At 38.2% G+C, this 25,193-nt stretch overlaps 1 protein-coding gene across 5 annotated transcripts in view; it reads left to right on the top strand.

Annotated features, from left to right (window-relative positions):
• Positions 1–1,640: 1,640 nt before the first annotated feature.
• LOC128699869 (uncharacterized) overlaps positions 1,641–25,193 on the top strand; it is a 23,931-nt gene continuing 378 nt past the window's right edge. The window contains exons 1-6 of one of the 5 annotated variants that reach the window (XM_053792670.2): positions 1,641–1,734; positions 4,198–4,354; positions 4,817–4,986; positions 7,243–8,249; positions 19,907–20,035; positions 22,432–25,193. The exon at positions 22,432–25,193 is cut by the window's right edge and continues 373 nt beyond it. In XM_053792670.2, the coding sequence (XP_053648645.1) occupies positions 4,866–4,986; positions 7,243–8,249; positions 19,907–20,035; positions 22,432–22,944 (1,770 nt within the window). In that variant the 5' untranslated portion in view covers positions 1,641–1,734; positions 4,198–4,354; positions 4,817–4,865 and the 3' untranslated portion in view covers positions 22,945–25,193. Of the gene's footprint in view, positions 1,806–4,197; positions 4,355–4,816; positions 4,987–7,242; positions 8,250–19,906; positions 20,036–22,431 lie in introns of all 5 variants that reach the window. The other 4 variants (XM_053792672.2, XM_053792673.2, XM_053792669.2 and 1 more) reach the window with 4 other exon arrangements.

Here is a 25,193-nt window from a genome sequence, read left to right as displayed (position 1 = left end):
TCACACACACCCACACACACATACACACACACACACACACACCCACACACCCACACACGCACACACACACCCACACACGCACACACACACACACACACACACATGCACACACACACACACACCCTCACACACACCCGCACACATCTTCATGAATGTTGCAGCGAGGAGAAGGCTGGAGGCAGTGGAGATGTCATGTCTGAGGGCAATGTGTGGTGTGAATATAATGCAGAGAATTCGTAGTTTGGAAGTTAGGAGGAGGTGCGGGATTACCAAAACTATTATCCAGAAGGCTGAGGAAGGGTTGTTGAGGTGGTTCGGACTTGTAGAGAGAATGGAGCGAAACAGAATGACTTCAAGAGTGTATCAGTCTGTAGTGGAAGGAAGGCGGGGTAGGGGTCGGCCTAGGAAAGGTTGGAGGGAGGGGGTAAAGGAGGTTTTGTGTGCGAGGGGCTTGGACTTCCAGCAGGCATGCGTGAGCGTGTTTGATAGGAGTGAATGGAGACAAATGGTTTTTAATACTTGACGTGCTGTTGGAGTGTGAGCAAAGTAACATTTATGAAGGGATTCAGGGAAACCGGCAGGCCGGACTTGAGTCCTGGAGATGGGAAGTACAGTGCCTGCACTCTGAAGGAGGGGTGTTAATGTTGCAGTTTAAAAACTGTAGTGTAAAGCACCCTTCTGGCAAGACAATGATGGAGTGAATGATGGTGAAAGTTTTTCTTTTTCGGGCCACCCTGCCTTGGTGGGAATCGGCCAGTGTGATAATAAAAATTAAAAAAATATTATTATTATTATTATTATTATTATTATTATTATTATTATTATTATTATTATTATTATTATTTACTGTTGTAATATAAGTCACTTTGACCTTTATTTGGTTATCTTAAGTAATTTACGGATGTAACTACATAAGACCATTGAAATTACCTTAAATATGTGTAATTGTAGTCAAGTGTGAACGCGCCCAATAAAACTTACTTACTGAAGTTAAATTTAACTTACTACACAGCATATTAATGACTCTTTTGTGCATAACAATATTTTATTATATGTAAACTACATTTTATATACTGCAGAAAGAAATCAGGTTTGTTTGGTTTATTTGTTAGCTGAGCCTGACAGGTGAAGTGTGAAGTTGAGCTGACAGGTGAAGTTACTGATGATGAAAGCTAAATAAACAAAGCTAAACACTGAGCTAACAGTTGTGCATCCCTATAATGAACGTAAATATTAGCCACTCATTTATTATTATTACTCAGTAGATACATCATTAAATCTAACCTGATCATGAAGACGACTTTCATGTTAAGTATAAATACATAAAATCTGCATCAAATGGCAAGGAATTTGCTTATTTAGTCTTTATTGGCGATTAATATTTCCAAATTTTAAAGAAATTGAACAAATCATTCTGACAAATTTCAGTAAACCACTCCCTATGGTGAGAATATGGTTGTTATATACGGCTTACAAAACTAAGAACCCTACAAAAATGCTAAATAATTGTTAAAATTCTTCCTTTATTTTATAAAATAAAATTTACAATGCATTTTGATGAGTGATTACTTATCGAAGACGGAAAAATATATGAAAAAAATTATAGAATACATGTACTCAACTCCATTTTGTAAGCTGGATATAGAAACCGCTTCAGACAATTAAGCTCTGTGACGCGAATAATCAATTTTATGAATCATTTTGAAGAATCAACCAACTGGACGATTTTTACAGGTATTACTCACACTCTTGAACTCTGCATGCATGGAGGCAGCATCTGGGAACTTAATTTTGACTCTGAAGAGGTAATTTGAGGCGATAAAGAGGCGAGAGAGGACACCATCTTGCCTCACGCCCTCCCACCCACTCCCATTGATCTTATTTCTTCCTTTTTGTCGTCCTTATTTTGGTATATTGTATGTATATTGTGTTTATTGTTGGTATATATAATCTGCTTTATGTGTGGTTTATAAATGTGTGTTTGGAGTTGAGAAATATATGTTTTTGGGTGGTGATTGATGTAAGGTGTTACCAGTAGACAGATGGTGCAGGTGGCTTTGTTGTGTTACCAGTAGACAGATGGTGCAGGTGGCTTTGTTGTGTTACCAGTAGACAGATGGTGCAGGTGGCTTTGTTGTGTTACCAGTAGACAGATGGTGCAGGTGGCTTTGTTGTCACCAGTAGACAGATAGTGTAGGTGGCTTTGTTGTGTTACCAGTAGACAGATGGTGCAGGTGGCTTTGTTGTGTTACCAGTAGACAGATGGTGCAGGTGGCTTTGTTGTGTTACCAGTAGACAGATGTGCAGGTGGCTTTGTTCTGTCACCAGCATATAGAAGTTGCAGGTGGCTTTGTTGTGTCACCAGTAGACAGATGGTGCAGGTGGCTTTGTTGTGTCACCAGTAGACAGATGTGCAGGTGGCTTTGTGTCACCAGTAGACAGATGGTGCAGGTGGCTTTGTTGTGTCACCAGTACAGATGTGCAGGTGGCTTTGTTGTGTCACCAGTAGACAGATGTGCAGGTGGTTTTATGTCACCAGTAGGCAGATGGTGTAGGTTGCTTTGTTGTGTCACCAATAGACAGATAGTGTAGGTGGTTTTGTTGTGTCACCAGTAGGCAGATGGTGCAGGTGGCTTTGTTGTATCACCATTAGACAGATAGTGCAGGTGGCTTTGTGTCACCAGTTGACAGATGGTGCAAATGACTTTGTTGTGTTACCAGTAGACAGATGGTGTAGGTGGCTTTGTGTCACCAGTAGACAAATGGTGCAGGTGGTTTTGTTGTGTCACCAGCATGTAGATGGTGCAGGTGGCTTTGTTGTGTCACTAGCAGACAAATGGTGCAGGTGGCTTTGTGTCACCAGTAGACAGATGGTGAAGGTGACTGTGTCACCAGTAGACAGATGGTGCAGGTGACTGTGTCACCAGTAGACAGATGGTGCAGGTGACTTTGTGTCACCAGTAGACAGATGGTGCAGGTGGCTTTGTGTCACCAGTAAGCAGATGGTGCAGGTGGTTTTGTTGTGTCACCAGCATATATGTGGTACAGGTAGCTTTGTGTCACCAATAGACAGATGGTACGGGTGGCAAATAGGTGCAGGCAGGTGGCTGTGTTATGTCACCAGTAAATAGAAGGTGCAGGTGTCTTTGTTGTGTCACCAGTAGGCAGATGATGCAGGTAGCTTTGTTGCATCACCAGCAAATAAATGGTGCAGGTGGATTTGTGTCACCAACAGACAGGTGGTGCACTTGGCTGTGATGTGTCACCAGTAGACAGTCAGTACAAGCGGTTTTGTTGTGTCACCAGTAGACAATTAATACAAGTGCAGGTGGCTTTGTGGTCACCAGCAGACATATTTTACAGGTGGCTTAATATGTCATCCCCCAGACAGGTGGTGCAAGTGACTTTATTGTGTTACCGGCAGATTGATGGTGCAAATGGCTTTAGTGTTCCTCTCATCGACAACTTTGCTGCCCAATTTGTCCATATTGAATCCATTATTTTGAATTTCTTGATTTAATATCATCAGCACCCTATTTATATTTTATTTTTTACCCATTTTTCACCTGTATACAGTAATATAGTGCAATTTTTTGTATACAGTAATACAGTGCAATTTTTTGAAAACCTACATCCAAAATTGAATAGTGCATAGGAAGGCCTTCATAGCAAATGAAATTCATGTAGGATACCTTTTTTAGTTTCATCTGCAAAATATTCACATGATGTAGAGTTTTATAAGAGAGCTTGCTGTAAAGGTGCTCCTCGACTTGCGATAGTTCAGTTTATGGTATTTTGACTCTACGATGGTGCAAAAGCAGTTACTTTGGAGATGAAACCTAATATAATTACCCAGCATGTAGGCAGCAAGACCGTAACTTGTATTCATTTATTTACTCTTCAATACCAGTATTTAGTTAATTACAGTAATTCTTTGTTTATTTACTTAGTGATAGTAGTTATTTACTTATTTAGCATATCATATTCATATTTTACTCATATTTTCGCCTTACGATGGGTTCATTGGGACGTAAGCCCATTGTAAGTCAGGAAGCACCTGTATTTCGATCTTATCTCCCCTTATTCTACATCTTTCAAGATTGCAGGTTCAGAGCTCTCAGTCTTCATATGAGAGCTTCTCTATACAGCATTTATATTATCTGTATTTTCTCTAATGTACTTATATCTATTCTGTAGCATGGAGACCAGAACTGCAACTCATAATCTTAACAAGACCTTTCTAATGATGTGAAGAACTGTAGAATAACCTTTGGACCCCTGTTGCATATACAGTCATGCATGCAGCACTTATGTTTGCCCTTGTTTTTTGAAAACCTACAAAGGCAACTTGCAGGTACAGTATTTTATAAAAGTCCTGCGATTTTTTTGTATACATGTCGCTCCCAGTATAGGGGTTAATAGAATCATCACTCATTATCACATCCAGTAATATCAACCTGAACAACAGCCTCTGCAAAATAGCTGAGCCTCTTGCAAGGAAGCATCTAAATTGGTTTTCCACATGGCAACAGTTCATAGTACACAAGTATGGGTAGCAGTAAGCACTGGCTCACTGCTACCCAACCTGTTTTTTTAAATTTACTAAAGGTTTTGCTTCATCACACCTAACCTAACTCTTCACGTCACTACTCTCCTTTTATATGTTCTCATCCTTCCCCTCAAGGTTTATCAGTTTGTGACTTGATAAAGCCTACTGTGTGGGCATAACATCATTAAAGGATCACATTGTACTGCATGTGTGTCTTTCCATACAGGTTAATATTATAGTGTATGTATAGTATGTTTCTCTCTTCAGGTGTGATGTAGTGTGTAATATAAAGGGCTGCTGGAATAGGTGGCCCAGGATGGAGGCAACACATCACTTGTGTGTGTGTATAGGGTTGGTGGCCCTCATGCTAGTCATCTTGTCTTCTGCATTAGCAGAAGAATGCATCATCCCTAAGCTGTATCCTCACTTTCTTAGCAGTGAGTATTTAATTGCTTTACAGTTACTGTATTTACAATTTGTTAAAAATGTAGTTGGAAAAATTCACAAATCACACTTTTTTTTTAGTTTGAAAATCCATAAATTACACATTTTTTGAGTTGCAAACTTGGTGAGATGATAATGAGCAAGCTGAATGATTGAAACAATATACAGGAAGGTGATATGGTATGGCACATAATTACTACATGTCATTAGTCTTGCAATGATGATATGAAACTGAAGAACAAAAAAAAGGACAATACCATGACTGGAACAATACACAGATAACACACACATAGGAGAGAGGAGTTAATGATGACATTTTGGTCCAACTTTGACCATTTACAAAGTCACAGTGTGACTTTGTAAATGGTCCAAGTCAGACCGAAATGTCGCCGTAAACTCCCCTCTCACTTGCTCTCTAGTGCTCATCTACACAGACGAGCACATTCAGTGTCTAGTGCTCATCTACATGAGCACATTTAATGTCTAGTGCTCATCTACACAGATGAGCATGTTCAGTGTCTAGTGCTCATCTACACAGATGAGCATGTTCAGTGTCTAGTGCTCATCTACACGGATGAGCATGTTCAGTGTCTAGTGCTCATCTACACAGATGAGCATGTTCAGTGTCTAGTGCTCATCTACACAGATGAGCACGTTCAGTGTCTAGTGCTCATCTACACAGATGAGCACGTTCAGTGTCTAGTGCTCATCTACACAGATGAGCATGTTCAGTGTCTAGTGCTCATCTACACAGATGAGCATGTTCAGTGTCTAGTGCTCATCTACACAGATGAGCACGTTCAGTGTCTAGTGCTCATCTACACAGATGAGCACGTTCAGTGTCTAGTGCTTTTGTTTTCATTTATTTTATTTTTTATTTTTACCAGGGAAGGCTTTTGTGTTCATGTGAAACAAAGATTTTTCATCTAATGATTTTTGGTTACCTGTTAATTAATGGTTCTGGGATATGTAATTACAGGACCCTCCTCAGAACGATACCGATTGCTTTCTAGGTGCTGTATGACTCGTGGGTTTACCTTTTCCCCATGAAAGTAATAATAATGTATGAATTTTTTTATTCCTTCTGAAAAGTCGAATATATAGAGATATCATAGCACCATTAACAAATATATTAACCTATATAACCCTCTCAGAGAAGGGAAATTTCAGAGAGAACTGAGTTTCAGTGGTACAAGTCATTATCTTCATTAAAGTTAATATCCTTCTCTCTCGTATGTGTGAAAATTTTTATAATTTAAATATTAATTTAATGTTAAAAACTTATTCCCTTCAAGGAATTGATTTAAGGTATTGGGACTGCCCTTCCCTTCCCTCCCCTCCCCTTCCTCAGATCAAACCTGATTGCTTACCACTCCCCAGGTACAGTTTGACCACTATGGGTGTAGCACTTCTCCATGAATAAAATACTACTATTATTACTATTAACTACTACTATTACTAGCTACTACTACTGTTACTGCTAACTTCTGTTACTGCTAACTACTGTTACTACTAACTACTGTTACTACTAACTACTGTTACTACTACTACTATTACTGTTACTACTACTATTACTATGAACTACTACTATTATTACTACTTACTACTATTGCTACTACTTACTACTATTACTACGACTACTATATAGCTACCATTACTGCTAACTAGTTATTAATACTAATGTTGCTAGCTACTGTTACTAATACTATTACTACTACTTATTCTATTATTACTCCTTTAAAGCCTGCACTTTAAAGGTGGGGTTTGGGATATTGGCAGTTTGGAGGGATATGTTGTGTATCTTTATACGTATGTATAGTGGACCCCTGGTTTACGATCAGCTCCCAATGCGACCAATTATGTAAGTGTATTTATGTAAGTGCGTTTGTATATGTATGTTTGGGGGTCTGACATGGACTAATCTAATTGACAATATTCCTTATGGGAACAAATTCGGTCAGTACTGGCACCTGAACATACTTCTGGAATGAAATATTGTAAACCGGGGGTCTACTGTATATGCTTCTAAACTGTTGTATTGTGAACACCTTCGCAAAAACAGTGATTATGTGTGAATGAGGTGAAAGTGTTGAATGATGATGAAAGTATTTTCTTTTTAGGGATTTTCTTTCTTTTTTGCGTTGCCCTGCCTAGGTGGGAGACAGCCGACTTGTTACAAAAAAAAAAAATTACTATTACTTACTGCTACTATGTCTAATCAACTCATTGTGTCATTGCTGCACTTTCAGATGATATGCAAGATGTGGATAAGAACCTTTGCTATAAGTGCTACCATGCTCCAAACAGTCCAAAGTTTCAGGTGAAGCTCCACAAAATAAGACTCGGGGGAGTCTCCACAATGATGATATACATCGACGGCGCTCAGCGACACATTACTCAGGACTGTGGAACATGCGACAGCCATACTAATGCGAAAAGTGAAACCATGAACAGCATAAAAGATGAAAGCAAAAGTGATAAATCAGTGTGCCAAGAATGTGAAACTTTGACTAATGGGACGATGGTTGAATTGTATCTAAGGCTCAGTGCACAAGCCCACACAGCTTCTGAGGGAGGAAATGTTTGCCAAAACATTGCTGACTTTAACATCAGTTTAGACATGAATAGTGAGAAACCGGATTTTGAGGCTCCCTCAGACTGTGACGATGGCTTTCTAGTTAGTTATCCTCTTAGTGGTGATACTTGCATTATCAACTCTACCTTTATAGGCACAGAGACTTATTGCCTTGTTCCAACTTGCTCAGATGGAATCATCTCCTCGGATGAGACAAATGAAAAAATTGAACATAAATTCCAACCTTATACCCAATCTGAAGCATGTGTTTGGCAGCTTAATACTGAGCAACATAAACATGTGAGTTTGAGATTCTCTCAAAATATCAAGCCTCATATTACTATTTTTGAGGAGTCTCTCATGAACCCAAAGTGGGATGTTGAATGGTGCCCAACTTATAATAATGATTTCAGAATGGTGACAGATGCTGATACAGTTTTTATAGTGTACCACAGTGTTACAAAGCTCACCAAAAAGGGGACATTGTCTATAACAACCCAGACGGACCTCTGTCTTCTTCCACCATCCCTTGAAAATGGAAGTGTGGAGTTTAAGCGCCTTCAATCTGGCACGGTTGCCCTTTACATGTGTGACAAAGGGTTTACTCTTCTCGGTCCCATAGAACTTCATTGTAAAAATGGTGCGTGGGATGAACCACCTGTCTGCCTTCATCTTCACAAGGTGAGTATGGGATTACAGTTTTTTTATAAATTAAATGTAAATGTACAGGTACAGAGTAGGGGAGTTAGTAGATGGGGAGATGGAGGTTTTGGGTAGATGGCGAGAATATTTTGAGGAACTTTTAAATGTCGACGAAGAAAGGGAGGCGGTAATTTCATGCACTGGCCAGGGAGGTATATCATCTTTTAGGGGTGAAGAAGAGCAGGATGTGAGCGTGGGGGAGGTGCGTGAGGCATTACAGAGAATGAAAGAGGATAAAGCAGCTGGAACTGACGGGATCGTGACAGAAATGTTAAAAGCAGGGGGGGACATAGTGTTGGAGTGGGTGGTATTTTTGTTTAATAAATTGTATTGGCAGTTTGGAGAGATATATTGTGTATTTTATACATATATACTTCTAAGCTGTTGTATTCTGGGCACCTCTGCAAAAACAGTGATTGTGTGAGTGAGGTGAAAGTGTTGAATGATGATGAAAGTATTTTCTTTTTGGGGGATTTTCCTTCTCTTTGGGTCACCCTGCCTCGGTGGGAGACGGCCGACTTGTTGAAAAAAAAAAGTGTGTGAAAGAGGGGAAGGTACCTAGGGATTGGCAGAGAGCATGTATAGTCCCTTTATATAAAGGGAAGGGGGACAAAAGAGATTGTAAAAATTATAGAGGAATAAGTTTACTGAGTATACCAGGAAAAGTGCATGGTAGGGTTATTGTTGAAAGAATTAGAGGCAAGACAGAATGCAGAATTGCGGATGAGCAAGGAGGTTTTAGAATGGGTAGGGGATGTGTAGATCAAGTGTTTACATTGAAGCATATATGTGAGCAGTATTTAGATAAAGGTAGGGAAGTTTGTATTGCATTTATGGATTTAGAAAAGGCATATGATAGTGGATAGGGGAGCAATGTGGCAGATGTTGCAAGTATATGGAATAGGTGGTAAGTTACTAAATGCTTGTTACAAATAAAGCGATTTTTAATAATGATAGAGATCTCCAGTGAATACTAGAAATCACTGCCCCTCTAGCATCTAGCCTGTTACTGGGTTTTTGTAACAAGTACTAGTCAGTATCCTGGTCCAATTATCCATCAGAATTTAGTAAGATTCAATAGTGCTTCAGGATTGCAACTGGTAGGCTACTAACGAAAGAAATTAAAATTTAATAAGTTTATTAACGATTAAGTTGTCTAGGCGTATATTATCAAAGCAAACTATAGTAATCAATTGAATATAATATAGGATACAAGTTCTTACACTTCTCTCGTGTACAGTAGTATTGTGCTGAAGGCACATAACACAACTTTATGGCTTTTAAGTACTGTCTGGTACATTGTTAGCATTTAATAACATAATACATATATATATATACAAGTAAGTTTGTGTGTATGTGTGTGTAAGTGCTCTAAGTAGTTCTCTATGTCTCAAGACTCGACTAGACTTAACCAGTGACTGACTAAAAGTCCTCACTTAAACTAACTTTTTGACCAACCTGGCAATCAGAACAGCTTGTTTGAACAATAAAGCGACTGTTAAGCCGAGCAGCAATGTAACAAGCAACAACGACACAGAATCAGGAACAAGGAGATAATATAACGACACTAAGTAGGGACCATCTGCAGATCCTCCACAAAAGTCACAAAACTCCCATACTACTGAATCTAAGTTCAGCATTAGAAAAATTCCCGACTGTGACAGTACACAGATTTTTTTTTTTTTCAACAAGTCGGCCGTCTCCCACCGAGGCAGGGTGACCCAAAAAAGAAAGAAAATCCCCAAAAAGAAAATGCTTTCATCATCACTCAACACTTTCACCATACTCAAACATTATCACTGTTTTTGCAGAGGTGCCCAGAATACAACAGTTTAGAAGCATATACATATAAAGATACACAACATATCCCCCCAAACTGCCAATATCCCAAACCCCTCCTTTAAAGTGCAGGCATTGTACTTCCCATTTCCAGGACACAAGTCCAACTATATGAAAATAACCGGTTTCCCTGAATCCCTTCACTAAATATTACCCTGCTCACACTCCAACAGATCGTCAGGTCCCAAGTACCATTCGTCTCCATTCACTTCTATCTAACATGCTCATGCACGCTTGCTGGAAGTCCAAGCCCCTCGCCCACAAAACCTCCTTTACCCCCTCTCTCCAACCCTTTCGAGGACGACCCCTACCTCGCCTTCCTTCCCCTATAGATTTATATGCTTTCCATGTCATTCTACTTTGATCCATTCTCTCCAAATGACCAAACCACCTCAACAACCCCTCTTCTGCCCTCTGACTAATACTTTTATTAACTCCACACCTTTTCCTAATTTCCACACTCCGAATTTTCTGCATAATATTTACACCACACATTGCCCTTAGACAGGACATCTCCACTGCCTCCAACTGTCTCCTCACTGCTGCATTTACCACCCAAGCTTCACACCCATATAAGAGTGTTGGTACTACTATACGTACTTTCATACATTCCCTTCTTTGCCTCAATAGATAACGTTTTTTGACTCCACATATACCTCAACGCACCACTCGCCTTTTTTCCCTCATCAGTTCTATTATTTACCTCATCCTTCATAAATCCATCCGCCGACACGTCAACTCCCAAGTATCTGAAAACATTCACTTCCATACTCCTCCTCCCCAAGTTGATATCCAATTTTTCTTTATCTAAATCATTTGATACCCTCATCACCTTACTCTTTTCTATGTTAGCTTTCAACTTTCTGCCTTTACACACATTCCCAAACTCATCCACTAACCTTTGCAATTTTTCTTTAGAATCTCCCATAAGCACAGTATCATCAGCAAAAAGTAAATGTGTCAATTCCCATTTTGAATTTGATTCCCCATAATTTAATCCCACCCCTCTCCCGAACACCCTAGCATTTACTTCCTTTACAACCCCATCTATAAATATATTTAACAACCATGGTGACATTACACATCCCTGTCTAAGACCTACTTTTACCGGGAAGTTGTCTCCCTCTCTTCTACACACCCTAACCTGAGCCTCACTATCCTCATAAAAACTCTTTACAGCATTTAGTAACTTACCACCTATTCCTATACTTGCAACATCTGCCACATTGCTCCTCTATCCACTCTATCATATGCCTTTTCTAAATCCATAAATGCAATAAAAACTTCCCTACCTTTATCTAAATACTGTTCACATATATGCTTCAATGTAAACACTTGATCTACACATCCCCTACCCACTCTGAAACCTCCTTGCTCATCCGCAATCCTACATTCTGTCTTGCCTCTAATTCTTTCAATTATAACCCTACCGTACACTTTTCCTGGTATACTCAGTAAACTTATTCCTCTATAATTTTTACAATCTCTTTTGTCCCCTTTCCCTTTATATAAAGGGACTATACATGCTCTCTGCCAATCCCTAGGTACCTTCCCCTCTTTCATACATTTATTAAACAAAAGTACCAACCACTCCAACACTATATCCCCCCTGCCTTTAACATTTCTGTCATGATCCCGTCATTTCCAGCTGCTTTACCCCCTTTCATTCTACGTAATGCCTCACGTACCTCCACCACACTTACATTCTGCTCTTCTTCACTCCTAAAAGATGGTATACCTCCCTGACCAGTGCATGAAATTACCGCCTCCCTTTCTTCGCCGACATTTAAAAGTTCCTCAAATTAGGTCAGAAGCTACAGCTCAGGACCTGAGTTTCTCAGAGTGTCTATGCGACACACAACCTCGGTACAATGTCGAAAATCACTAAGTCTAGGCTATGTTCTGTGAACAGAGTTGCACAGAACCAACAACAAGAAAGCAACAGAGACTATCTTCCTACAAGGGCCCACAAGGGAGAGGAGGTGTGGGACCTCTTGTTAATAGCAACGTCCAACCGACAGTAGCTAGCGCCTGAAAGCTCCACTCACTCCAGGTGAGGTGTGATCACCCCCCTTGATCATGTGACTACTCTGTGGACTGCTGCTGCCCAGCAACACAGAAGCCAGCAGCGTAACGAGCAACGAGCGGAGCGATAGTTAGACAGTGCTGTCAGCTACTTAACACTCGAAGTATGAGCACAGAATAATATATAAATGTTACATCCTACCTAATAATATAATTAACCCTTTCAGGGTCCGTCCCGTAGATCTACGGCTTTACGTTCAGGGTCCAAACCGTAGATCTACGCCATGAGCTCAGCTCACTCTGATAAACTGTGAGTGGTACATTTAGGCCTAGATATGAGAGAACACATCTATGTGGTATGTGTGCTCCACATAAAACAGATCCTGCAGCACACTGTGTATAATGTGAGAAAAAAAATGAAATCATGATTTTTCGATTAAAACAGCAACTTTGCCGTGTTTTTTCGTATGTTTTTTATAGTTGTATTTGCGATTTCTTGGTCTCATTTGATAGAATGGAAGACATATTACAGAAATAGAGATGATTTTGATTGGTTTTAGCACTGGAAATGGCTTGAAACTGAGCTCAAAGTAGCAGAAATGTTAAATTTTTGCCGATATTCAAGAGTAAACAAACGACCTCACACATCTAATACATGCCAGCTGGTGGGTCTAATATACATTCACAAATATGGTGATGATATTTATACAATTATTACAGTATTGCATAACAGTAAGTCTTCTATTTTTTGGTGTGAATAAAAATTCATTATGTGAATAAAAAATCAAAACGGAATTTATTTGTAAAGCCTCAAAACATAACTAATGAACAGAGGAAATGTTAGTTTAGTGCCAGGAATGCCTACATTGTTCATTCTGAACCCTATTTTGAAATTAGAATATTTTGAACTTTGTGTTAAATTGGCCAAATTAACAATTTCCGATCACTTTATTTTGTAGTTGAAACAGTTGACTTGGCGATTTCTTGTGCACAATCGATAGAATAGAAGTAATACTAGTGAAATAGCTAAGAATTTGGTTGATTGGAATAATGTAATTGGCCTAAAATGGGAGTCAAAGTCGGCAAAATCGCCGATTCGTAAATATCGCTGACACATCAAAATTCGCGAGAGCATAATTTCGTCAATTTTCCACCAAATTTCGTACTTTTTGTTTTATTACCTTCACAAAAAGATTCTCTACGATTTCATAAGAAAAAATAACAAATTTTTTTTTTGAAAATTCTTTGACACTGGTGCGTGACTCCAGATTTGGGCCTTGGACCCTGAAAGGGTTAAGTCAAATAATAATATAAAGCAATATACAGTGGACCCCCGCATAACGATTACCTCCGAATGTGACCAATTATATGTAAGTGTATTTATGTAAGTGCGTTTGTACGTGTATGTTTGGGGGTCTGAAATGGACTAATCTACTTCACAATATTTCTTATGGGAACAAATTCGGTCGGTACTGGCACCTGAACATACTTCTGGAGTGAAAAAATATCATTAACCGGGGGTCCACTGTACTGTATTTACGATTTAGCTAATATCGCAGATATAAGCAATATAAAATTATATGAACAGGTAATATACATTATATACATTGTGACCCATTCAGGGGTCGCAGTAATGCTGTAAAGAGTTTTTATGAGGATAGTGAGGCTCAGGTTAGGGTGTGTAGAAGAGAGGGAGACTACTTCCCGGTAAAAGTAGGTCTTAGACAGGGATGTGTAATGTCACCATGGTTGTTTAATATATTTATAGATGGGGTTGTAAAAAAAGTAAATGCTAGGGTGTTCAGGAGAGGGGTTGGATTAAATTATGGGGAATTATATACAAAATGGGAAGTGACACAGTTACTTTTTGCTGATGATACTGTGCTTATGGGAGATTCTAAAGAAAAATTGCAAAGGTTAGTGGACGAATTTGGGAATGTGTGTAAAGGTAGAAAGTTGAAAGTGAACATAGAAAAGAGTAAGGTGATGAGAGTATCAAATGATTTAGACAAAGAAAAATTGGATATCAAATTGGGGAGGAGTAGTGTGGAAGAAGTGAATGTTTTCAGATATTTGGGAGTTGACGTGTCAGCGGATGGATTTATGAAGGATGAGGTTAATCATAGAATTGATGAAGGAAAAAATGTGAGTGGTGCATTGAGGTATATGTGGAGGCAAAAAATGTTATCTATGGAGGCAAAGAAGGGAATGTATGAAAGTATAGTAGTACCAACACTCGTATATGGGTGTGAAGCTTGGGTTGTAAATGCTGCAGCGAGGAGGCGGTTGGAGGCAGTGGAGATGTCCTGTCTAAGAGCAATGTGTGGTGTAAATATTATGCAGAAAATTTGGAGTGTGGAAATTAGGAGAAGGTATGGAGTTAATAAAAGTATTAGTCAGAGGGCTGAAAAGGGTTTGTTGAGGTGGTTTGGTCATTCAGAGAGAATGGATCAAAGTAGAATGACATGGAGAGCACATAAATCTGTAGGGGAAGGAAGGCGGGGTAAGGGTCATCCTCGAAAAGGTTGGAGGGAGGGGGTAAAGGAGGTGTTGTGGGCGAGGGGTTTGGACTTCCAGCAAGCGTGTGTGAGCATGTTAGATAGGAGTGAATGGAAACACGTGGTATTTGGGACCTGACGATCTGTTGGAGTGTGAGCAGGGTAATATTTAATGAAGGGATTCAGGGAAACCAGTTATTTTGTGTAACCGAACTTGAGTCCTGGAAATGGGAAGTATAATGCCTGCACTCTAAAGGAGGGGTTTGGGATATTGACAGTTTGGAGAGATTTATTGTGTATTTTTATGCATATATACTTCTAAACTGTTGTATTCTGGGCACCTCTGCAAAAACAGTGATTATGTGTGAGTGAGGTGAAAGTGTTGAATGATGATGAAAGTATTTTCTTTTTGGGGATTTTCTTTCTCTTTGGGTCACCCTGTCTCGGTAGGAGACGGCCGACTTGCTGGAAAAAACAAAATTATAGGAAAACAGTGTCTGCAGTCTCAAGGAGGTTTGAGGATGTTTAGAGTTCTGGCAAGATGATTGCGTTAAAAAATACAATAAGCTTTTCCATTTGCTTGCATACATGTGGAGTGGGGGAAAAAATTAAGTGTGTCTTGCATTAAATGAGATTTTTTAAAGGTATTGTTTTGTCCAGCAGAAGCTTTCTCCAACCAGTATGTACAGTACATGGACATGATGAGTATACGTATACATATGAGAGGAGGGTAGGAGAGCAATGTGCTTGTTTTTGAAGTAGGGTAGTACAGTATTTTGTGAAGGAATTCAGGGAAACCAGTTAGCCAGACTTGAGTCCTGGAGGTGGGAAGTACAATGCCTACACTTTAAAGGAGGGGTTTGGGATATTTGCTGTTTGTAGTGACATCTGAACTGTAGTATCTGCACACACCTGCAAAGACAATGATGTGTGTGAATGATGGTGAAAGTGTTCCTATTTTTGGGTCACCCTGCCTTGGTGGGAGACGGCCAGTGTGTTGAAAAAAAGAATCTTGTTAGACTATCAGAGATGATATTCTGTGTATAACAGTATGGGAGACACACACGTGCTGTCTCATGCACTTGTACCTCTGAGCGTTTGATTCTGGGATAATCAGATGGGTATCACGACACATGGCGAGTGTTCTAAAACTCCAGATCAGTGCATAAGCCACTCTGCCAGCTGGCTACAATAAGACTCATCCAACTAGGTATATTTCTGTCCTTCCATCTCCAAGGTAATCTGTGGGGTTCTGATGCTGCGCAGAGGCACTGGAGTTGTAGCATCTGCTGGCATAAATGTATTTCTTAAAGCATGTTTCGAAGGTGCAGGATGTTTCTCCAGTGTATGCTTTTTCACAGCCCCCACAGGAAATAGTGCAAACACCTGTATGGACTCTTTAACCCGTAAACGGTCCAAACGTATATATACGTTTTTTCAACATTTGAAAGTATGTAAAAAAGTAGATCTTTTTGTTTTTTTACATTTGAAAATGTGTAAAAAAAACTTTGATCTACTTTTTTTTTTTGTTACATTTGAAAATATGTAAAAAACGTAGATCTACTTTTGTAGCACTACACATGTGAACATAGATCTGCTTGGATCGTTTACGGGTTAAGATACACATTTTTGAATGTCAGACTATGTACACAATATTCCTTGTCAGATTTACTGTCCTAGAAATTTCTTTTGCCGGATCCACTTGTTTTTTAAAGATTTTTTGCAAGTTTTTGAAGCAATACATACCTCAGCACTGTGTAAATCTCATTAAAATATGAAATAGTATGCAATACATACAGTATGCAAGTCTTTGAATTGTAAAATATACTTTAATTATTTGGAGTTTCATGGTAGCCGTTTTGGGAAGAAATTAGATTTTAACATCAGGACGATATTATGTGGTTTATTTTAATTTTTACTTATTTGTGTATATCACTCAGAAAATTTACATTTTGAAAACATGCAAGAAAGAAAACTGAATATTTTGATCTTTATACTGGGACCATTCTCAAAACAAAAAATGTTCTGAGGAGAACCCCCGGTGTATGGCTCAAAATACAGCAGTCACGGTTTTGTTTCTTGTTTAACCCTTTCAGGGTCCAAGGCCCAAATCTGGAGTCACGCACCAGTGTCCAAGAATTTTCAAAAAAAAAAAAAATTATTTTTTCTTGTGAAATCGTAGAGAATCTTTTTATGAAGGTAATAAAACAAAAAGTACGAAATTTGGTGGAAAATTGACGAAATTATGCTCTCGCGAATTTTGATGTGTCAGCGATATTTACGAATCGGCGATTTTGCCGACTTTGACTCCCATTTTAGGCCAATTACATTATTCCAATCAACCAAATTCTTAGCTATTTCACTAGTATTACTTCTATTCTATCGATTGAGCACAAGAAATCGCCAAGTCAACTGTTTCAACTACAAAATAAAGTGATCGGAAATTGTTAATTTGGCCAATTTAACACAAAGTTCAAAATATTCCAATTTCAAAAAAGGGTCCAGAATAAACAATGTAGGCATTCCTGGCACTAAACTAACATTTCCTCTGTTCATTAGTTATGTTTTGAGGCTTTACAAATAAATTCCATTTTGATATTTTATTCACATAATGAATTTTTATTCACACCAAAAAATAGAAGATTTCCTGTTATGCAATACTGTAATAATTGTATAAATATCATCACCATATTTGTGAATGTATATTAGACCCACCAGCTGACGTGTGTTAGACGTGTGAGGTCATTTGTTTACTCTTGAATATCGGCAAAAATTTAACATTTCTGCTACTTTGAGCTCAGTTTCAAGCCATTTCCAGTGCTAAAAGCAATCAAAATCATCTCTATTTCTGTAATATGTCTTCCATTCTATCAAATGAGACCAAGAAATCGCAAATACAACTATAAAAAACATACGAAAAAACACTGCAAATTTGCTGTTTTAATCGAAAAATCATGATTTCATTTTTTTTCTCTCATTATACACAGTGTGCTGCAGGATCTGTTTTATGTGGTGCACACATACCACATAGATGTATTCTCTCATATCTAGGCCCAAATGTACCACTCACAGTTTATCAGAGTGAGCTGAGCTCATGGCGTAGATCTACGGTTTGGACCCTGAACGTAAAGCCGTAGATCTACGGGACGGACCCTGAAAGGGTTAATTTCAAAATTTGGATTATCTGAGTTATTTTCAAGTGTTCCATTACACGTTTTTATTTTCTGATATGTGAATATATTTTATTAAGCTCTGTATATCTTGAGAATACCTCTTTTGTTTGATTACAAACTTGAACTATGTATGGCCATAAGGACAGGAGAGAAGGATCATTCGATGCTGTTGAAAACTCTTAGAGAGGACAGTAGAAGAGGAGAATTACTTGTAATTAGCATACTGTATACAGTGGACCCCCGCTTAACGATCACCTCCAAATGCTGCCAATTATGTAAGTGTATTTATGTAAGTGCATTTGTACGTGTATGTTTGGGGGTCTGAAATGGACTAATCTACTTCACAATATTCCTTATGGGAAAAAATTCGGTCAGTACTGGCACCTGAACATACTACTGGAATGAAAAAAGTTCGTTAACCGGGGGTCCACTGTATAAGTTGGATGTACAATATTAAACCTAAGTCAAAATACAGTGGACCCCTGCTTAACGATCACCTCCCAATGCGACCAATTATGTAAGTGTATTTATGTAAGTGCGTTTGTACGTGTATGTTTGGGGGTCTGAAATGGACTAATCTACTTCACAATATTCCTTATGGGAACAAATTCGGTCAGTACTGGCACCTGAACATACTTCTGGAATGAAAAAATATCATTAACCGGGGGTCCACTGTAAATGGTTTTGGAGAAGGCAGCGGTGATGCACATACAATACACATCAAAATTCAGTGCTGTTCCATAATTATTTACATAGTTTGTAGCCTACTGGATTTTTATTAAAATTATGTATTTATTTCAAGGACTTCAATAGACTTAAAATCATTTACTGGTAATATTTCTGTATTGGTAATATCTACTGTATGTAGATAAGACTGCAAATCTCTATAATATAGAATTGTGTATTTTATGTTGTGAAGCATACTTAATTCAAATTCAAAGTTTATTCTCTATAAGGATTACAATGCTGAGTTTACAGAATTTGGTTATTGTGTGGTTTACATGTTATAAAATACTAATTACAGAGTGTACCACTAGAACATCTAGCATGGCTAGGCATTTCGGGCAGACTTAGATTAATTCTTAAGTTTAAAATATTACAAATTATGAGGTAAGTTGGTATTATGGCTAAGTGACTAAATACTAGTTTGTGAGTTTAGCAATGTGAATGCTTTTGTTTTGGCACAATACATAGTTTCAGTATTGGAGTATCACAGGATGTTAAGTAATGCAGTGTATTACAATTATTCTTTCATTTAATCTCCCCACTCGTACAAAGGGCATATAAATTCGTGACAGGTAGGAATAGGTTAACAAATGTAAACTTTTTTAGTGATGGGAACTATTGTGAATAGTGCACATCATTGGGATAATCCCTATTGTGTGAATGCATCATTAAGGTAACCCCCGTTGTGTGAATAATTCATTGGGATAATTCATAGTGATTCATATCAGCTGTCTGGGGGCATGTATTCCTAATCATAACATTGTAACATAATATTTATGTATTAACTGGAATGTCATAAACACTTAGTGTAATGAAAAATCCACATGGAGACAGAAATGAAACTACAAATTTGGGGCATTGGATATTTTTGCCTCTTATTCTAGAGAAGGTCTCACTAAAAGACTAAACTATGCAGCCTCCTAATCTGTTGTTATATATGTCTCCTTGTAGTTTTTTGGATTAGATTATACAGTATCTTAGGAATATATAAATGTAAGATTTTTCTTTCATCTCTTCTATGCATTAAGCTTTGGCAGGTCAGTGTCATAAACGAGCTACTATTTTCCTTTTTTTCTTCAAGTATTGTTCTAGAGCTTAAGTATTAATTTAATGCTTAGTATTTGCTTGCTGGGATGTAGCTTAATGCTTTTGATTGTGCAAGCTTTACCTATAATATTTGCTTCATAGATACTTTTCTTAAAATAGTGTATGCCAGTGCATTAAACATCTTATATGTGGCATTAATACATTAATTTTTTAAGGGGGAATGGTGCATCAGTTGTCATTGCTATTAATTTTTTGTGAGTGACAGCCGCTTGCATTTCTCAACACATTTTTGAAGAGAGCTAAATTTTCAAGTTTTAATGCATTTCAGGATAAACTGATGTCTGATGCCCCCATGGGATCAATTGAAAGTGTTGACAGTGTGAATGTCAGTGTTTTGACCTCTGAAAATGGCTCATTCCTAGCTGCTTCTACCAGCACTGACCCACAGGGCAAGATGGTGAGTGCTCCTTTGCTTGCTCTTGCTGAGCCCTTGCACACTATACACCATGTCCTCCAGCTTACAAATGCTACAATTTACACACATCTGCACTTACAAATGGAACCAGTTGAATTTTTACAGCTGCTAGGTTGCAGTGCAGGTATAAAACATAACAATCCTTTGTACTATTCTTTTTATAATTAATCCCTTGTAAATTAAAAAATCATTAATGCAACTCATTTGTAAGTTAAAAAATTAGAATGAAACTCAATTGTAAGTTGAGGGATGTCTTGTATTGTCTCTACCTAACTATCTTATACCTTGAGAGTGTGGTTCCTGTAGTATGATGGGAAAAATAGTCCGTAGTACTGTATTTAACAGTGAAATCTTAAACTCTTTTCTAAGTCAAACTAACTATGATTGTTTCACACTGATTTAGCTACAGTATCCAATTTACAAAATTCCTGAAGTAGAAGTAATTTTGCGCATGAACAGCACTCACATCTGTTGCAAAAGTAATGAGTTACATATTTGGCAAATACAGTAAGTGCAGTAATTTAAATATCTCATCACATGGATTGATTTATACTATGTCGCCCTTCAAGAAGAGTGCTTGAATGTTGGTAAAGGGAGCCTGATCCAAGGAACTAGAGCTACCCTCTTCCTCAGGTTGAACCTAATTACCCCCACTCCTTCCAGTTTTAGGCACTTTGACCCTTACAGGTTTAGCGCTGTCCATGAATATATAACTAACAATTTGACTATCATTAAAACAAGTAGTGTATGAAGATGCAGCATAATTCAGGAGTGTGATGTATGTATTGTATTTTTCATTAACTTGAGGCTTAGCTGTACGTATCTAGTTTTATATAATATTCATGAGGAAACGCTAAACCTGTAGGAGTCAGATAATCGGATTTTACTGGAGGAAGGGGAGGGTAGCTCCAGTTTCTTAGATCAAGAGTTCTTCAGTAGCATCAAGGCAGCTAGTTAGGTAACAGTTGTCATTGCATGTGCCATTCCCTTCAGCCACAGATGTCTCTGTGGAGCAGGGCTGCTTGAGTATACATTTTATATTTCCTCGGCAAAATCTTTTAAAGAGGTGCAGTGATGCCCAGAGGAAGGGCTCTCGATCCAAGAAATTGGAGCTACTCTCCCCTTCCTCCCCAAGGCACTGTATAACCCCTAGAAATGTTTCTCTGAGAATATATTGTAATGACATTTCCAAAGTCAAGCCCGATGAAGCTGCTCCACTTAGTACTTGTTCTTTGTTGGTTCATGTGCACTTGACCGATTAATCATACTCACATTTCTGTTACAAATTACAGTGTACAGATAGTTGTAAAAAGGCCTTAATCTTCCTCTTTAATTTAATCTTAAATAATTTCTCTATATGCCCCTGCTGGGTGGCCTCTACATCTTTATAACTAATAAACTTAATGTTGGAACTGATAAAGGACTTTTCCTTGGCAGCTGCTGTCTACCAGCCTAATGCAGTACCTGTGTTTCACACTTGTATGACAGGACAGTGAAGAACTTTCATGGGTGGATGCTGTCTATCAACATATTACTGTACTTAAGTTTCACACTTGTATGACAGGAGGACAGTGAAGAACTTTCATGGGTGGATGCTGTCTATCAACATATTACTGTATTTAAGTTTCACACTTGTATGACAGGAGGACAGTGAAGAACTTTCGTGGGTGGATGCTGTCTATCAACATATTACTGTATTTAAGTTTCACACTTGTATGACAGGAGGACAGTGAAGAACTTTCATGGGTGGATGCTGTCTATCAACATATTACTGTATTTAAGTTTCACACTTGTATGACAGGAGGACAGTGAAGAACTTTCATGGGTGGATGCTGTCTATCAACATATTACTGTACTTATGTTTTCACACTTGTAGGACAGGAAGGCAGTACCTCATTCAGTGGCTGCTCTATACCAGCCTCCTACCTAGTCTTTCTATGAAACTCATATTTCTTAGCTCAAGGGCTATTTTGTTGCTTTTTTTTTTTTACATTATCTACTGGTACGTGTTTATTTAGGTGCAAATTCCACACAGCTGTTGCATATGTCAATTTTGGTCTGATGTATGTTGTCAACATCATTTTAAGCATTTTGCTATTAATATATCTGAATGCCATTTTAAATTTTGCCAGTATAGTGTATGACTTTCTCATTACCTCATACATATATGTGATTTTCCAATGAATGTCTTTTGTCTATAATTGCTGCTAGTTTGCCCCTCTGTCCTAATATTTTATCACAATCAGTGTTCACATTTTTTAATGCATTATGGTTCCTTAATTCATTTAATAGTATCTTCTACATATCCAATTTTAAGACTAATTTTAATTTGGATCATATTTATTTGCCAATATATTTTGAGTATTTGTTTTTTGCAGCCCACATTATTATTCCCTGAGGATGATATAATGGAGGACAGTATTGTGGAAGAGGAAAGTTCTGTACAAGAATCTATGACTGCGGCAGAAGCACCTATAATAGAAGACGTATACATGAATAAGTCACTTACCAATATGGATACCCAGGGTAATAATTCTACAGACTCTCTTGCAATCAATTCAACAGACTTTTTAGGGACAGATTTGAATGCTGGTGAAGAAGGTGGAATTTTGGCAAGATTATTTAATTTTTCTCTGGAAGATGACATGACTCTCTATATCATCATTGGTACAACAGGTCTCACTGGTCTTATCATTGTCCTAATTATATCTCTTATAATATACCGGAAAAGGTACCCAGTTAGACTAGGTCTAGGGCGCAAGTTTGACACGTTCCAAAACCCTATCTATGAGAAGACTGTGGTAAGGATGCCGATGCAAGCAGAAGACACAGACGTGGAGGGGAAGAAGAGTGATGCTGAAGAAATGAGTGACTGCACTGTTTTAGAGTAAGTTAAAGAGAGTAATGTTATAATTTTACAACTACGGTAAATATTTTTTATTAAGTGTTATAAGATTGCAAAATGCTCGATTCAACAGAGCAAGCATTTGCTGAAGGGAATTTCCATGTGGCTTGAGTTTAAACTTTAGATCTGTACTCATTTTGAAAATATGATTACAAAATTAAATGTGATATTTTGTGATTACAGTACTATAGGCCCACTGGTTTTTACTATTGTCATAAAAGACTTTAATTAGCTCTTAACTTGCAAAAGCAAATTGTAACTGATACAGCATTTTGGGTCCAAGTTATGTGAGAGTTCGAATGCATATGTTTTAGCCCAACAGTATTAATCATGTATAAACCTGCTTATAATTTTGTAGCACTTATGTATACTAACCATGGATCCCATATCATAGCAACTAAGTGGAATGGAATGCTGAGTACTGGGAGTCCCTGACTTAAGAACATCTGAACTATGCTGATCTGTATTTAGAAATGAAGTCCAAAAGACATAATATTGAGAATATAATTGTTTTATGATTACAGATCTGAATTATAAGCATATGTAACATAATTATCCTTCCTACTATGATTTTTCTATAGGTTAAGTTCATAGTTACAAACGACTCGTTTGTAAGTTCAAACACCATATGCAACTTGTTCATAAGTTGGGGCCAACCATGTAATTGCCGTGGATGGGACCAATGACGTGGTAAATGAACGGAAGCAGAAATCTCACTCAAAATCTACTGTTCCTCAAGTACAGTATACATAAATACTCGCGACAATAGAACTTGGTAATCTACCCTGCCATGAATTATGCCCAAGCATTGACTGTTCTTTTATAAGATGATCCTCTTTTGTGTTATCACACGAGGAAGTAGCCAGGTTTAGCAGTAGTTTTTTATAATATAGTGTAGTGGTGTTATAACTGAAGTATACTTCTGACACAACTATCCTGGGTGTCATTATCACCTGGTCTGTTGTGTAACATCCTTTGCATACATTCTATGGGAGTAATGTTGGTATTCTTCATTATTCCCATTCTTGTTGCACACACTTTTGAAATCTCATTATTACTAATTAGTAATTGTTTTATATATACATATATAGTAAACTCTCTCATAACACATGGATTACATTCCAGAGAATTTGCATGGAATCTGAAATTGTGTTACATGGAAAATAGCATTACATCCCACACAACCTCAACGTTACCCAAAAAATAAAAAAAAAATTTTTTACTACTGTGCTAAGTAAAAATCACTACAGTATAACTTCCCTCACATTATCTTAGTCATTACTGATAGCATTTGAAGAGTATAGGGAAGGTTGACAAGGGCCTACTGGCTGAGGTGAGGTAGTTAACTAGTCATCTTATTTAACTGTAAAGACTTTTTTGACATTCTTTTGAGCAGGTAACAATCTAGTTTTTACTATACAAGCTCTTATTTTCTCTTGTTGTTTCTGACTGTACAAATAGTCAGTTTGTTCACACCAAAGTAATGGGCAGTTTCTATCTCTCTCTCACACACACACACACACACCTGGTCAAGCACGTCAAGAAGTTAGAGAAAGTACAAAGGTTTGCAACAAGGCTAGTCCCAGAGCTCAAGGGAATGTCGTACGAGGAAAGGTTAAGGGAAATCGGACTGACGACACTGGAGGACAGAAGGGTCAGGGGAGACATGATAACGACATACAAGATACTGCGGGGAATAGACAAGGTGGACAGAGATAGGATGTTCCAGAGAGGGGACACAGGGACAAGGGGTCACAACTGGAAGCTGAAGACTCAGACGAGTCACAGGGACGTTAGGAAGTATTTCTTCAGTCATAGAGTTGTCAGCAAGTGGAATAGCCTAGCAAGTGAAGTAGTGGAGGCAGGAACCATACATAGTTTTAAGAAGAGGTATGACAAAGCTCAGGAAGCAGAGAGAGAGAGGATCCAGTAGCGATCAGTGAAGAGGCGGGGCCAGGAGCTGAGTCTCGACCCCTGCAACCACAATTAGGTGATTACAATTAGGTGAGTACACACACACACACACACACACACACACACACACACACACACACACACACACACACACACACACACACACACACACACACACACACACACACTCTCACTCTCACTCTCACTCTCACTCTCACACTCACACTCACACTCACACTCACACTCACACTCACACTCACACTCTCACACTCTCACACTCACACTCACACTCACACTCTCACACTCACACTCTCACACTCA

This window comes from Cherax quadricarinatus, chromosome 81 (assembly GCF_038502225.1).
Source record: "Cherax quadricarinatus isolate ZL_2023a chromosome 81, ASM3850222v1, whole genome shotgun sequence".
Taxonomy (NCBI): Eukaryota; Metazoa; Arthropoda; class Malacostraca; order Decapoda; family Parastacidae; genus Cherax; species Cherax quadricarinatus.
This window is presented reverse-complemented; position numbering and strand designations above follow the sequence as displayed.